Source organism: Eriocheir sinensis, chromosome 53, assembly GCF_024679095.1.
Source record: "Eriocheir sinensis breed Jianghai 21 chromosome 53, ASM2467909v1, whole genome shotgun sequence".
Lineage (NCBI taxonomy): Eukaryota > Metazoa > Arthropoda > Malacostraca > Decapoda > Varunidae > Eriocheir > Eriocheir sinensis.
In genome coordinates, this window is record NC_066561.1 from 5,858,148 (window position 1) to 5,873,139 (window position 14,992).

The window sequence follows — 14,992 nt, forward strand, 5'->3', positions numbered from 1 at the left end:
AACAAAACAAAACCTACACACACACACACTACCTAAAAAAAAACGAAAAACTCTAGAAAAAAGCAAAATCCACCTGAAGCTAAAGACCCGTGACGCTGTTCATCTTTACACAACAAACAAAAAATATAAGATAAGAAAAAGAAAATAAACAAAAGAAAAAAAACCCATACAGGCGACTCGATTTTAGGGCCACGAAAACAATTAAAATCATATAAAAAGTACCAGGTGTGCATGGGGGGGGAGGTGGGTATATGGGGGGCAGGTGTGGGTGGGTGGGTGGAGGGGCAAGTGGAAGGGTAGGGGGGCAGGTGTGGGTGAGGTCAAGGGGTGTGCGAGGTGGGTATGTGGAGGTCAGGGTGGCAGGTGGGTGGAGGGGCAAGTGGAAGGGTAGGGGGGCAGGGGTGGGTTAGGTCAGGGTGGGTGAGTGATGTCCATACAGGTAAAGTCACGTATGGTCTGCGGCGAGGCACGTGTTGGGGAGGCGTCGGTGAGTCAAACGGAGGTAAGTAAACACGCGGGGCTTTGTGGCTCACGCGGGGGCCACAGATTAATTAGTCCGGCGTGAGGGAGCGGGTCGAGGGCAAGGGGTCCACTGCAGCGTGCCAGATTATCGTATTCCCCACAACGTATTTATTTTTTTAAGCCTCAAACTCTCGTACTTACACAAATAACTACGTATTTATTTTTTTAAGCCTCAAACTCTCGTACTTACACAAATAACTACAGAAAATCATCAAAGTTAGCGTTAAAACTTATTAAATGAAGTTTGTGTTTTTTGCTCCTCAAACTCACTTACCTACACAAATAACGAAAGAAAATCAAAATAAGCATCAATTTGAGTTTGCTTCTCAAACTATTAAATGAAGTTAGTGTTTTTTGCTCCTCAAACTCACTTACCTACACAAATAACGAAAGAAAATCAAAATAAGCATCAATTTGAGTTTGCTCCTCAAACTCTCGTAGCGTTAAACTGTTATTTATTGAGGTTTGTGTTTTTTGCTCCTCAAACTCTCGTAGCGTTAAACTTATTTATTGAGGTAGAGGTCTGTTTTTTGCTAGTTCATAGACTTCACAATCTCTTGACGGGAAACGGGGCGCGGGGCCGATTCGCAGGGGGCCGATTTTCAAAAATTTTAAATTTAAATATTTTCAAAACCAAAGCAGCTAGCGACCTGAAACTAAAACAGGCACCTCCCTTAGGCATATATGAGTCTCCATGAGCAGCGGTATCAAAAAATTCAAAGTCGTTCCCTAATAAAATCCCGATTAATTGTTTTTTATATCAGTATAACAAAACTTAAAAAGGCTATAAAATCCTCAGATTTTACGCTAGATGCACAAACATCACCAAATGCAGAGATAATCACTTATATTTTCAGAATCAATAGCAATATTTAGCATATCTTATAAGTTTTTGCCCGAAATAGCTACTTATTTTTTTTTTATTTAGTGCAATTTTTTACGTAAGTTTTTAACATCTAATAAATCACTTAATTTTCACATTAGAAACTTAATACTTGAGGAAAGCATGCAGAAACATCTTAATTTTACTCAACAAAAGCAAAATATTCATTTTCTATATACAATCACAACTTATTTTGGTTGAATTCCGATGTCACTATTGCCGCAGCACGTCTTGCCGGCTATCTGGCCCTCGTCCCTGAACAATCACTTTAGCCTTTTGGCCTATGACTTGTGGGCCCCGGTCAGTTTCCTGGACTTGTATACGTCCCTGTTCCTCGCCGTCTCCTTCCTGCCCTCCTCGATACTGCTCCTCTTCCTGCCGGTCGGCTGCTTCAAGGCCTTGTTCTTCCTCGCTTCTGAGGTCACGTCCTTGGAGAAATTAGCACCGAAACAGTTGAAGAGGGACCTGCTGATGTGCGGCAAGATGGTGTTGGCCAGGTTGTGCCCCTCCTGGCACCTGTACCCCTGCAAGGTCGGGTCTGAGGCCGCCAGGAACTCCAGGAGGTGCCTGAACCCGTCCCTGTGGCGCATGGCAAGGGAGAGGAACCTCAACCTGCGCTCCTTCTTGTCCTCCCTGCACATCAGGGAGTCCCACAGCGACATCCCGAAGGACGCCATGTGGGCCATTGGGAGAGATGGCCGCTTCAGGACCGCCCGGCCCGTCTCCAGCTCTCCCCTGTCGACCAGCTCGACCAGGGCGTCGAACATCACAGAGGGCGGGTCGCCCTCTCGAGCTCCACGGTAATCTTCATCTCCTCCTGCTGGGCAAGCTCCTGCTTGCAGCACTCGGCCACAGAGGAGTTGGCCTGGACCTTCCTGGCCAGGTAGCCGGCGTAGTTGCCGACCGCGGCGAGGAGCAACTCGTCCGTCGGCGGGTCCGGCTGGTCGTCGGCCAGCTCCCTGGCAAGCTGGGCCAAGATCACCTCGTCGTCCTCCTTCTCCTCTGCCTTGGCCCGGTCCAGGTCGGCCTGCACGTCCCCGGGAAGAACCCGACGAGCTTCAGCAAATGCAGGCGCTGGGCCAACCTGTTGCTCACCATGAAGTTCTGCACGCTCGTCCAGTAGTTGGCGCCGCACATGGTGCGGCGCTTGCCGAAAGAGTGCTCAGTCGGGTCAGAGTTGGCCTTCCCCATGCACATACTCGACCCCGTAGGACGTAGTGAACAGCCCCTCACTACCACACTGCACTGAACACACCACTGCACTGCACACAACACTGAGTCACTGCACTGATGGCGTAGTACGGCTCCTCCACAGTTTACTCCACGGGGTCGCGGCGTCCTCATATCTTGTGTCTCCTCCGTCACTTCCACTCGATCCACTGCCTTCTGTGTCTTCTTGTATCGTCCTCTGGATCCTTGCAGTTGTGGGGAAGGGTACAGAGACGATGAATAACTGTAGGTCCTTTACTTGGAGAGTAAACAGAGGCAGGACAGCGATAATCCTTTACAGAGGGGAAGTGCCCAGCTGACTGCGTGCCTAAGGCGAGTTAGGCGACGCGGGAACTGAGCTGAGTTGCCATGTAGGCACTAACTAAACGTACATTTCTTGTTTCCTAATACGTAAAACTGTGGACTTCACTATCCTACAGTTATCATTCATTTTACGTAAAGATTTCAACCTAAAGTTACGCAAATTTGCCATTTTTTACACAACGTTTTCAAAGTGCACGCATGGTGCTATTTTATATAAGTTACCTTGAATCCTCGACCAAATCACTCTAGAGACACTCCTGCCTGCTTGTATGCACTAAAACTTGAAGATTTCGTCCTGTTTCCACTTAAATTCGGAGTAAGAACGCAGAGTGTGTTTGAGTTGTCGCAGTGAAAGTCGCCATAACAATCGGCCCCTTACGCGAAGCCAGCGCGCCAAGACTGAAGAGATTTCCCGTCAACTAGTTGTGAAGTCTATGGCTAGTTATCGGTCGGAAACAATGAAAATGCAAAGCGAGGAGTACGATAATTCAGCAAGCCTGGTCCACTGGGGTTCGGTGGAGTCTGGTCAATAGTTTTAAACTTATCGAGTTCCCATTAAGACTTTAAACGTATCGAGTTTCCATTATGACTTGGCCGGTATAAAAAGACACCATCGATTCTCACAACAGTTATTTCTAAAGGTCAAAGAGGGGATCAATCGGGTTCTAATCAACGTTGCCAGATTGTCTTATTCAGCCGCTTTTTTTATAGCTAAGGAGACAGTTCAAGGGCGTTAAAAAAAAAAGCCCGCTACTCACTTCTCCCGAATAGAGGTCAAAGGAGTGGCCAAAAAACCAGACTTCCAACCCAAAAACTCTGTCTCGTGGACCCCAATGAGGAGATTCACTTAAAATTATCGTTCAAATAGTTAATTCCCGAAGTTTCTTGGCGATAGTTGGGCGTCAGAAACCGGTAAACACTATGCTCTGAGTACGACAATCTAGCAACGGTGGTTTTAATGAGGGTTTCGTTAGGTTCACGATACAGAGGAAGGGTCAGACTACTACCAGGGTAATGAAACTACTCCTGGAAATTGTCAAAACTCTTATGAAAGCTTAGTCAATTATGTGAACTCCGCCGACGAAGAGTTTTAAAATATGACTATTTTCCTGGGCCATAGAGAAGATTAACCGGTTTTTCATGGGTGATTTTCTCGTTCGTGGTACAGAGGTCTAGTAAAACTATCACCAGCCTCACAAAACAGTCCGTGAAAAGCCCAGGTACCAACGAGAGGCTTTTAAGACAGGCTGTTACGAGCGGCACAGTAGGTTGTCTAGGGGAATGTGATTAAGTGACTGAACGCCCGAACATTAACAGGTGATGGAAAAAAAGAATTAACTTAAACATTAGTTTACTTAAACACGAGTACATGAAGAAATCCACCACCTGTGGCAAGTGACAGAAGTTGATCTTGCCTTACAATGGTAATGCGTAGTTAAGCAACACAGATCCAGGCGTAGTTAAGCAACACTCGAGAGATCCCGAGATAACACAAAATACAACACATTGATTAAAGAACCGAAAATACCCACAAGTACGTAACACGAACGGAAACAGATAATAAATAAATGGCACAGAATACACACAAATAACAACAACCAATAATAATGAGAGTTTCACCACCAGGTAAATTCACTACACGATATGAGCGGGTTAAAGTTCAAGTCACTGGTCGTAAATACTGCACGGAGTACTTACTATATATATTTTATAGTACGGAGAGATGGACACCACTGCTGCAACCCTGATCCTCGGGAGTGGAAGACGCACTTCAGCTGTGTTGAGATGACTGATCGTGAAGGCAAGGCGAGGTATACAATTCACCTCGCAATAGCCTGAGGCCGCTTCAGTAGGAGGGTCAATGAAGCAAGCCGGCGAGATATCGAATCAGTTTCTGGTGCCTTCCTTACTAGTATGGAGAGGATAATGAGAGCTAACAAGCTGGTGGCTGTTCACACATTGCAACAAGTAACAGCAATAACAGTTAGGGGAGAACGCGAGGCGTGTGATTAGGCTTATAGAGGCTCCGATATGTTTGAGAATAAGGGCTTTTTCCTCTTAAATGTCGTGACCTGAGTAAACACCGGGCAGGTACGTGGGTGGCGACATGGTTAGATAAGAGCATAAGGACATAAGGAGTCTGCAGGAGGTCGGCGGGTTATGAGTAGTAGGTCTAATGCGGTTTACATTTTGGATGTGGAGCCGTGAGTAAACACCGGGTAGGTAGGTAAAGGTGGCGACATGGTTACATAAGAACATAAGGACATAAGGAGTCTGCAGGAGGTCGGTGGGTTATGAGTGATGGGTTTAATGCGGTTTACCTTTTGGAAGTGGCGCCGTGAGTAAACACCGGGTAGGTAGGTAAAGGTGGCGACATGGTTACATAAGAACATAAGGACATAAGGAGTCTGCAGGAGGTCGGTGGGTTATGAGTGGTGGGTCTAATGCGGTTTACCTTTTGGATGTGGAGCCGTGAGTAAACACCGGGTAGGTAGGTATAGGTGGCGACATGGTTACATAAGAACATAAGGACATAGGGAGTCTGCAGTAGGTCGGTGGGTTGAGTGGTGGGTCTAATGCGGTTTACCTTTAGGATGTGGCGCCGTGAGTAAACCCCAGGCAGGTAGAAAGGTAGCGACATGGTTACATAAGAACATAGGGAGTCTGCAAGAGGTCGGTGGGTTGAGTGGCGGGTCTAGTGGGGTTTACCTTTCGGAAGTGGAGGAGATAGGTTAGTGGCGCCATGGTTAGAGAAGAACATAAGAAGTCTGCAAGAGATCAGTAGGTTGTTTGACGGTCTCTGAAGGTTGAATGGTCCCGTTATGGAGGAGCAAAATGACCTGACCTGCAGATGACCTCACACACATACACATAAAAATAAAGAAAAAAAATGGTCACCAGAGTTAGGAAAAAGGTTATTCGGGGAGGGTACAGAGTCGGTATTATCACGAGTTCAGAATTACACACACATACACACACACACACACACACACACACACACACACACACACACACACACACACACACAGACACACACACCTACGCCTAATCAAACACATTATGAAAGTCAAACACTACCCTTGTTCAATCACGCAACGCAAGCAAAACCTACACACACACACACACACACACACACACACACACACACACACACACACACACACACACTCTCTCTCTCTTTATATGCCTTTCTATCTATTTTCTTTCAATAATTTTCTTTCTTTTGTCTTTTATTTTTTTTAAAGTCATAATTATACACACACACACACACACACACACACACACACACACACACACACACCACCTTTCCCCGCTCCCCCTCACCCCCCCACACGCTCCAGTGAACCCTCGCCGTCTCATTAGCATTTCCTTTTTCCAACTTTGCTCCGCGCCGAACACTTCACTTCACTTCTGGGTCACGCCGCGGACCCAGGTAAACACGCTACCTACCTGGCTGTGTTTTTTTTTGTTTAGGTAATATTTGTTTTAGCTATCATCTCGTTTCTCATCTTGTTTTATCTGTATCTCATTTCTCATCTCATCTTCTTGCTTTTTCTGTTATCTCATTTCTCATCTCTTTTTTTTTCTCCTTTCATTTCTCACCTTGTTTTCAAAGTCCAAAAAGGAGATCAGTCGGGTTCTTATGAGTGATTTTTCAGGTTCATGATACAGAAGAAGGGTCAGATTATCACTAGGATCTTCAAACTATGCCCTTAGAAATGCCCACCTCTTCCCTTTTTTTTTTCTTTTATTCCTTTTCTTCATCTCTTTCCTCATCTCGTTTTCTCTATCTCATTTTCTAGCGTCCCAGGTGTTTGAGGACTACTGAACCTACAACATATAAGATCACATTCTCGAACATTTCGGAGCCCAAGCACAACACCTATTTGACAAGACTTTCGTCGGAGTTGCGGGCATTTCCAGGGGTAGTTTTATGACCCTGGTGATAGTGTGTCTTCTTCTGTACCGTGAACCTGAAGAAACACATAATTGACAAGGCTTTCGTCGGAGTTGCGGGCATTTCCAGGGGTAGTTTTATGACCCTGGTGCAACGATGCCATATTATCGTATTCACCACATTGTATTTTCCGTTTTTTTACACTTAACTATCGCAAAACGACATCAATAATTAACCATTTCAACGACAACTATTAATGAATCTCGTTATTTGGGTGTAGGAGATAGTTTATGGGTCGGAAATGTGGAAATTGAAGACGTTTTGTGCGATAATCTGGCAACTCTGCCCAGGTGGTAGTTTGATCCTTCTTCTGTACCGTGAACCTGAAGAAACACTCGTGAGAACCCGATTGATCTCCTTTTTGGTCTTGGGAGATAGTTGATGAGAAAGGTGTGAGCGTCTGAGTATATCAACCATAGTGTTAATCCTCTCTCTACCTGATTCATCTCTTCTAGTAATAATAATAATAATAATAATACTAATACTACTACTAATACTAATAATAGTGATAATAATAATAACAACAACAACACTACTACTACTACTACTAATAATAATAATAATCAGATATTTTCCACAGTCACTGTTTATATATATTGTAAAAACATGTTATAGAGGCAAACGCGCTAACTTGCTCTTTTTCTCTCGGTAGCATTTTTGTGTAATCAGCTGCTTCCCACATTCACCTTTCATGTATATTGTAAAAGCAGGTTATCTCATCCATCGCTTCTGTAGCATTTTGTGTTATCAGCTGCTTCCCACAGTCACTTTTTATATATATTGTAAAACCAGGTTATCTCATTCGCCGTTTTCACTTCTCCCCTTGAACCAGAAAAGAGAGAAGCACTTAAACACTACTATTACTTCGCTTTAGTTTAATGTGAGAAGGCCAGACGCAGTTAAGAGAAATCAAAAGTTACAAAAAACGAACAAGGTGATATTTTTTTGTGTTAATGACAAGTATAAGGGTAAGTTCACATACAGGTAATATATCAGCTCTCCCTCCTTTCCTTCTGCCTTTTAATACCTTCTTAATCATCCTCCCATCAGTCTTACCTATAATACTTTCCCTTGTTTTTTGTTAGTGATAATTAATATAGAGGTAAGTTCACGTACAGGTATTATATCAACTCTCCTTCTGTCTTTTAATACCTTCTTGTTCATCCTCCCATCAGTCTTACCAATAATACTTTTCCTTGTTTTTTGTTAGTGATAATTAATATAGAGGTAATTTCACGTACAGGTAATATATCAGCTCTCCTTCTGTCTTTTAATACCTTCTTGTTCATCCTCCCATCAGTCTTACCTATAATACTTTTCCTTGTTTTTTGTGTTAGTGATAATTAATATAGAGGTAAGTTCACGTACAGGTAATATATCAACTCTCCTTCTGTCTTTTAATACCTTCTTGTTCATCCTCCCATCAGTCTTACCTATAATACTTTCCCTTTTTTGTGTTAATGATCGTTAATATAGAGGTAAGTTCACGTACAGGTAATGTCAGATCTACTTTCTTTCCTTCTTTCTTTCTTCCATGTTTCTTCTTTTCTTCGGTATTTCTTCTTTTCATCCACACCCCATTTTTCCCTCTTTTCCTTTTCTTCCTCTAACTCCATAATTCTTACTCTAGTCTTCCTTTTCTTTCTCTTTCCTCTTGTTCTTTCGATTTTTCCTTCTTCCTCCACTTCCTCAATTCTTTATCTTCCCTCCGTTTCTTCTTTTCCCTTTCTTTCTCTCCTTTCTCCATACCCATATTTTCCTTCTCCACTTTTCATTTCATTCCTTAACTCTTTCTCTAACTTTTCAATTCTTTATTTTTTATCTTTTCCCCTTCCTTTACTTCCTCTTCTTCTCTCCCTCTCTGTTCCTCCAACCCGTTATTGTCTCTCCATTTCCTTCCATTCCCTCCTATCAAGCATATAACATTTACCCCATTTCCCTTCTACCCATGTCCCCTCCCTTCCTCCTTTCTCTCTTACCTACCCTTTCATTCACTCTTCCTACCTATCCACTCTTCCACTTCCCTTTCTTCCGTCTCCACCTCCTCAATTCTTTATCTTCCTTCTGTTTCCTCTTCTTCCTCTCTTTCTCTCCTTTCTCCCCACTTTTCATTTCATTCCCTTGCTTTCTCTAACACTTTTTTTCTATTCTTTCTCTTATTTTCTATCTTTTCCTCTTCCTTTTCTTCCTCTTCTCCTTCTCTCCCTCTCTGTTCCTCCAACCCGGTATTGTCTCTGATTTCTTTCTTCTCTCTACCCTCTCCTCCTCCTCCTCCTCCACCTTCTGTTTCCCACGTACCCTACCGAAGACCCTCCCTCCTACATTCTTTCTTTCAACCCAATGTGTCGCTTTCTTTGTACCGTCTTTTTCAACCTCCCTTCCACTTACTCACTCTCATACCCACCCTACCCATCTCACCTACCTTCTTCCTTACCTATACAACCTCCCACCTACCTTTCCCTGCCTACCTACCACCCATCTTCCTCCCCACCTATTCACCCTCCCTTCCTCCCTTCCCCTCCCCTCCCCCCACGCCCTTTCCTACCCATCCCATCTCACGCAACGGCTGAGGGAGTTTACACTTTCACTCTCGTCTCTCCCTCCAGTACCCTCGTTCGCCTTCTTTACAACATCGCCGAGTGTGTGTGTTCGCGTGATGGAGGTCGGCGGAGGTGTGCTGGGGTGTGTACTACCTGTGTGTGGACTCTTGCCTACCTGTATACACACCTGTGATGCTTGATTGAAGGTGAGGTGAGGGCAGGTAGGGGAGGGTGCTAATTGAGCGGTGAGTTTTTTTTTTTGTGTGTGTTTGTGTTTGAGTGGGAAAGGGGGTTGTGTGTGTGTGTGTGTGTGTGTGTGTGTGTGTGTGTGTGTGTGTGTGTGTGTGTTTTCTCAGGTAATACGCTTCTTTTCACTCAGACCCCATTCCTCCTCCTCCTCCTCCTCCTCCTCCTCTTCCTCCCTTCCCATACAAGCGGCAATAACCTAATTACCTGATTGGCCGTACACAGGTAAATAGTCACGCTCCAACAGTCACACCTGTAGTCACCTAATCTCGTGGCAAAGTGGCTAGAGGGTCGCCCTGTAATTGTGTGGTTCCTGGGTTCGAGTCCAAGTTAATGTTTATGATGCTTTTCTTCCTCTCTTTCGTGTTGCCAAAATAAATATACTACTTTTTTTCTTCCTTTCTTTTCCTTTATAAGTCGTTTTTCATTCCTTCTTCCTCGAATTTCTTCAGATTCTTTTATTTTCTCTTGCTTCTGTTTCCTATTTCTTCCTTTTCGTCTACTTTTCTTTATTCTTTTCTTCGGTCTTTCTTCTTTTCATCCATTCCCCATTTCTCCCTCTTTTCCTTTTTTTCTTCTAACTCCATAATTCTTACTCTAGTCTTCCTTTTCCTTCTCTTTCCTCTTGTTCTTTTGATTTTCTTTCTTCCTCCACTTCCTCAGTTCTTTCTCTTTCCTCTGTTTCTTCTTTTTCCTTTCTATCTTTCGTTTCTCACTACTCAAATTTTTTCCCCACTTTTCATTTCATTATTTAACTCTTTCTCTAACTCTTCTTTTCTCTTTTTTTTTTTATCCTTTTCTCTTCCTTTTCTTCCTCTCCTCTCCCTCGCTGTTCCTCCAATCCGGTATTTTCTCTCCATTTCCTTCCATTTCCTTACTTCCTTCAACTCCATTATTTCTCTTTCCTTCTGTTCTTCTATCTTTTCCTCTTCCTCCACTTCCTCAACTCCTCTTTCTCCCTCCCTCCCTGCCCTCTTGCGCCCCACTCCCTCCTTCTCGCCCCCACGACCCCAGCTATATATACCCCCGTGCCCTTCCCTCAACCCTCAGTGGCCAGCCTACAGCCGCCTAGGAAGGTCATCCCTATGGCTCTCCGCGTCTTGGTGAGTTCTCGTGCGAAATTGAGGGGAAACTGCAGAAAAGATCATGCCTGTTGTAGAAGGAAAATACAGGTGTGCGCTCTATCATTCATCATAGCGGATTTTCACTTTTTTTAGTTCAAGGATTTTTTTTTATTTGGTCATTTTTATTTTTTTGGATTTATTTAATAATTTTTACTTCTTTGACATGAATAACAAAAACAACTACTGCTTCTTCTTTATCTTTTTACTACTACTACTACTACTACTACCACTACTGCTGCTACTACTACTACTACTACTACTACTACTACTACTACTACTACTGCTGCTACTACCACTACTACTACTACTACTACTACTACTACTACTACTACTACTACTACTACTACTACTACTACCACTACTACTACTACTACTACTACTACTACTACTACTACTACTACTACTACTGCTACTACTACTGCTACTACTACTACTACTTCTACTACTACTTTTTCTGTTCGTTTATCTGATTTCTCTTTAATTAGATATACCTTGATGAGAGAGAGAGAGAGAGAGAGAGAGAGTCACCCCCCCCCTCCCCCCCTTTTCTCACCAGGTCGTCACGGCTCTGGTGGGTCTGGGGTCACCGGAGTCCACCAGCCACGTGTCCATTGCCTTCGGGGACCAGGAGCCGGTCAGCTACCAGGTCCTCCGGCACCCCCACCGACCCTCAGCACCCAAAGGGGATCACCCAGAGGAACCCGGCACCGTCACCCCAAAAGGCAACCCCGCCAGCGCCGCCTTCTCCCCCCCAGACCTCACAAAGGCTTCGAGCCCCGCCACGACCCTCGCCCCGAAAGAGGCATCCACTCCGCCCCACGTGACCTACCGCCCCACTTCCGAGGCTGGGTCTGAGCCCCCCCCTGCCTCCCCCCCAGACGAGGAGCACGCCCCAGAGGCCATGGTTACGCCCTCACGATCTCCCAAGAAACAGCCTTCACACACACGCCCTCCGCCGGGTTATCGCCCCGCCCCATCGCACGACGCGGCCCCCTACTACTACCTCACGCACGCACAGTCATACAATTACGCCCCGGCCTACCGCCCCGCCGCCGCCCCGCTGTATAACTATGTTCCATCCTACGGCCCCGGCCAGGCCCCGGCTTACCCCGCTGAGCCCGCCGTGCCCGCCTGCGCCGAGGCAACTAACGCCACGTACTGCACGGAGGACGAGGCCTACCCCGAGTACGAGATCAAGCACGCCATTCAGTACCACCTGGAGAAGTTCAACAACCTGTACGCCGATGTGGCAGACCTCAACACGGAGCTGTCGGTGTACGGACCAAAGACCCTGGACGAGGAGACGTACCTCTGCCCCTCCGAAACCACCTACGTCAGGCCGCTGCGCGCGCTCAACACGGAGGGCAAGTGGTGCGTCATCGTGAACAAGGTGAAGGTCCACTACGAGGTTGTGACGCAGACGGCCCGCGTGGAGGAGTGCCGGGGCCATGCGGAGTGCCCCAAAGTGCCCAGCTGCTACGAGTCCAGGTGTGTCCAAAAGTCCATCTACCACCGCTTCCTCGTCTACGACCCCTACGACCAGTACTTCCCCTTCGCCGTGGAGGCCTTCAAGCTGCCCGCCAGCTGCGCCTGCCTCCTCGGCGCCTCCACCCTCGAGGACTAGCACCCCCACCATTACTACCCACCCCTACCCACCACCCACACGCATAAACTCACCTACAAACTCAGAACCCCCCCACCCACCCCCACCCAAATTCATCACCAAACCCACCCACCCATCCCCAAACTACCCTACCCCGACCCCCACACATACACACCCATAAACACAGGATCCCTCCCACCCCCACCACACCCAAACTAATTTTTTTTTTAGAAGAGAGGGGGAAGAGAAGAGAGGAGGGAGAGGAAGGGCGAAGTGAGAAGAGAAGGGACAAACTCACCCACCCATACCCTCCCACAAAAAACTACACTCACACCCACACTCACGGGTCCACCAACACCCACCCCCACCCACTAACTCCCATCCCCACACACATCCGCGCCCACCCACTCCCATCAACACCAACCCACACACACGCCCCCACCTACCCCCCCCACCTCAATCTTGTACCTGTGCTCAGCCCCACGCGTGCCTCACAATACAACATGCCACACGGGTGATTAGGAACAATAATGTGCTCACGAGGGAAGCGCGCACTTAGGCAAACATGTACGAGTAGATTAAAGAGTTCTTCGTCGATTAGCAACGTAAGTGAAGGCGTCTCCGGATCGCTAACATTAGGAGGATAAGGTAATATAAGACTTGATACGAGTAGCCACGAGATAGGTTTAAGTAAGTCGGTGTTGTAAGTATGACCTCGGTGAATAAAGTAACATGAACAGAGATGGTACACTTACATACTTGTGAACATATTTTTTTTCACATAATCTCCTCCCGTCATTGACCTCTCTTTCGGCCACATCTTTTGATTCTTTTTTTAGGAGCGAGTAGCGGGCTTTTTTTATTTTTATTATTGTTTCCTTTTTTTGTGTGCCCTTGAGCTGTCTCCTGTGTTGTAAAAAAAACAAAAACATAATGATTAAGAAAACCTAACTCAGTCAACCTAATATGTAAAACGAAGGGAAAAAGTCGTCTGTCTTTTTTAATATACATTCTACAAACCACGACAGATTAGAAAATACTATCATAGACTCCTTAAATATTACATAGACAGAGCTTGAAGGAAAATACAACTCTTCCCACGTTTTGAATGATTTGTAAGGGCATAACTTTTTAGTATTTGGGTGTACTTTCACTGTTCCCATGACTACACTAACGAGATTGAGGTTAATAAGAGATAAAAAGAAAAACTGTTGAGCGGTACGTAAGGAAGCAGTTCTCTAGTCATCTTGGGGTGAAAAAAAATGTATAAGTGACTTGAAGGAGAATTAATAAATGCATAAATATTGAACCCTTTTTTTCGTTTCTCTCCTCTCCTTTTTTTTTTTTTTTTTGGCTATTTCTCTCTTCCATCATCAATCTCTCTCCTCCTCATTCTAATCTTCTTTTTTTTCCCTCATTTCTTCCAAGCATCGTTTAAGTTTCTCTTCTCTCCCTTTTCTCTCCTTCTTTTATTCTTCTCCTTCTGTCTATATCTCTCTTCCATCATCCAGTTTTTTCTCCTCCTCCTCCTCATTCTAATCTTCTTTTTTTCCCTCATTTCTTCCTAGCATCGTTTAAGTTTCTCTTCTCTCCCTTTTCTCTCCTTCTTTTATTCTTCTCCTTTTGTCTACTTCTCTTCTGCATCATCCAAGTTTCTCTCCTCCTCCTCCTGTTCTCGTGTTTATTCAGTTTTCTCTCCTCCTCTTCATTTTTCTATTCTATACTTCTCTCTAGATCCTTCTTTTCCTATTCTTTCCCCTTTTTCTCTCCTTCTCCTCCTCCTCCCACTCTTCTTCTTTTGCTTACTTCTCTCGTCCATCCTTCGTTTTTCTCCTCTTCCTCCTCCTCCTCCTATTCTTTCCCCTTATTTCTCTCCTTCTCCTCCTCCTACTCTTCTTCTTTTGCTTACTTCTCTTGTCCATCATTCAATTTTCTCTTCTCCTCCTTCTTCTTTTTTTCTTTTCTCTCCTAATTCTCTCATGCATCATCCTTTTCTTTCTCCTCCTCCTCCTCCTCTTCCTGTTATCCCTCTTTCTCTCCTACTGTTCCCGCGCATAATTCAAGTTTCCTTTCTCCTCCTCCTCCTCCTCTTCCTGTTATCCCTCTTTCTCTCCTACTGTTCCCGCGCATCATTCAAGTTTCCTTTCTCCTCCTCCTCCTCCTCTTCTTCCCTCTCCTACTCTTTCTCTTCTTAATCAAAGTTTCCGTAGAGTTATAAGAATCGCAAAATAAACACATTGAATAGATTGCCCCTTCACTGTACTCCTCGCACTAATAACAGAAGAATTTAGTGCCATCATTGTGTTAGTTGTTGGTGTTATTTTTGTTGTTGTCCCCAGATTGCTCTTTCGTTTGCATTGAAATTCCTGAGAAAGAAAAAAGATAGACAGATAGATAGATCGATAGATAGATAGATAGGGAGGAAGAGAGTGTGCGGAGGAATAAAACAAAATGATAGATTGAAATAGAGATAAATAGGGAGAAAGGAAGAATGGAGAGAGGATAGAGAAACAAAAAAGCGAGGGAAACACAGATATAAAAGAAGGGAGAGAGAGAGTGAAGAAAAACGATATATAGAAAAAA

General features: G+C 44.9%; 2 protein-coding genes across 2 annotated transcripts in view; one reads left to right on the plus strand and one right to left on the minus strand.

Annotated features, from left to right (window-relative positions):
* Positions 1 to 4,725, minus strand: part of LOC126983273 (uncharacterized) — a 55,779-nt gene extending 51,054 nt beyond the window's left edge. Inside the window, exon 1 of the mRNA XM_050835919.1 lies at positions 4,637 to 4,725. The gene's annotated coding sequence lies outside the window, so the exon portion shown is untranslated. The remainder of the gene's footprint in view (positions 1 to 4,636) is intronic.
* Positions 4,726 to 10,700: 5,975 nt separating this feature from the next.
* LOC126983258 (uncharacterized) lies at positions 10,701 to 13,718 on the plus strand. The gene is made up of 2 exons (XM_050835902.1): positions 10,701 to 10,785; positions 11,363 to 13,718. Exons 1-2 carry the CDS (start codon positions 10,768 to 10,770, stop codon positions 12,428 to 12,430), a joined length of 1,086 nt encoding a protein of 361 aa, XP_050691859.1. The 5' UTR covers positions 10,701 to 10,767; the 3' UTR covers positions 12,431 to 13,718.
* Positions 13,719 to 14,992: the final 1,274 nt, after the last annotated feature.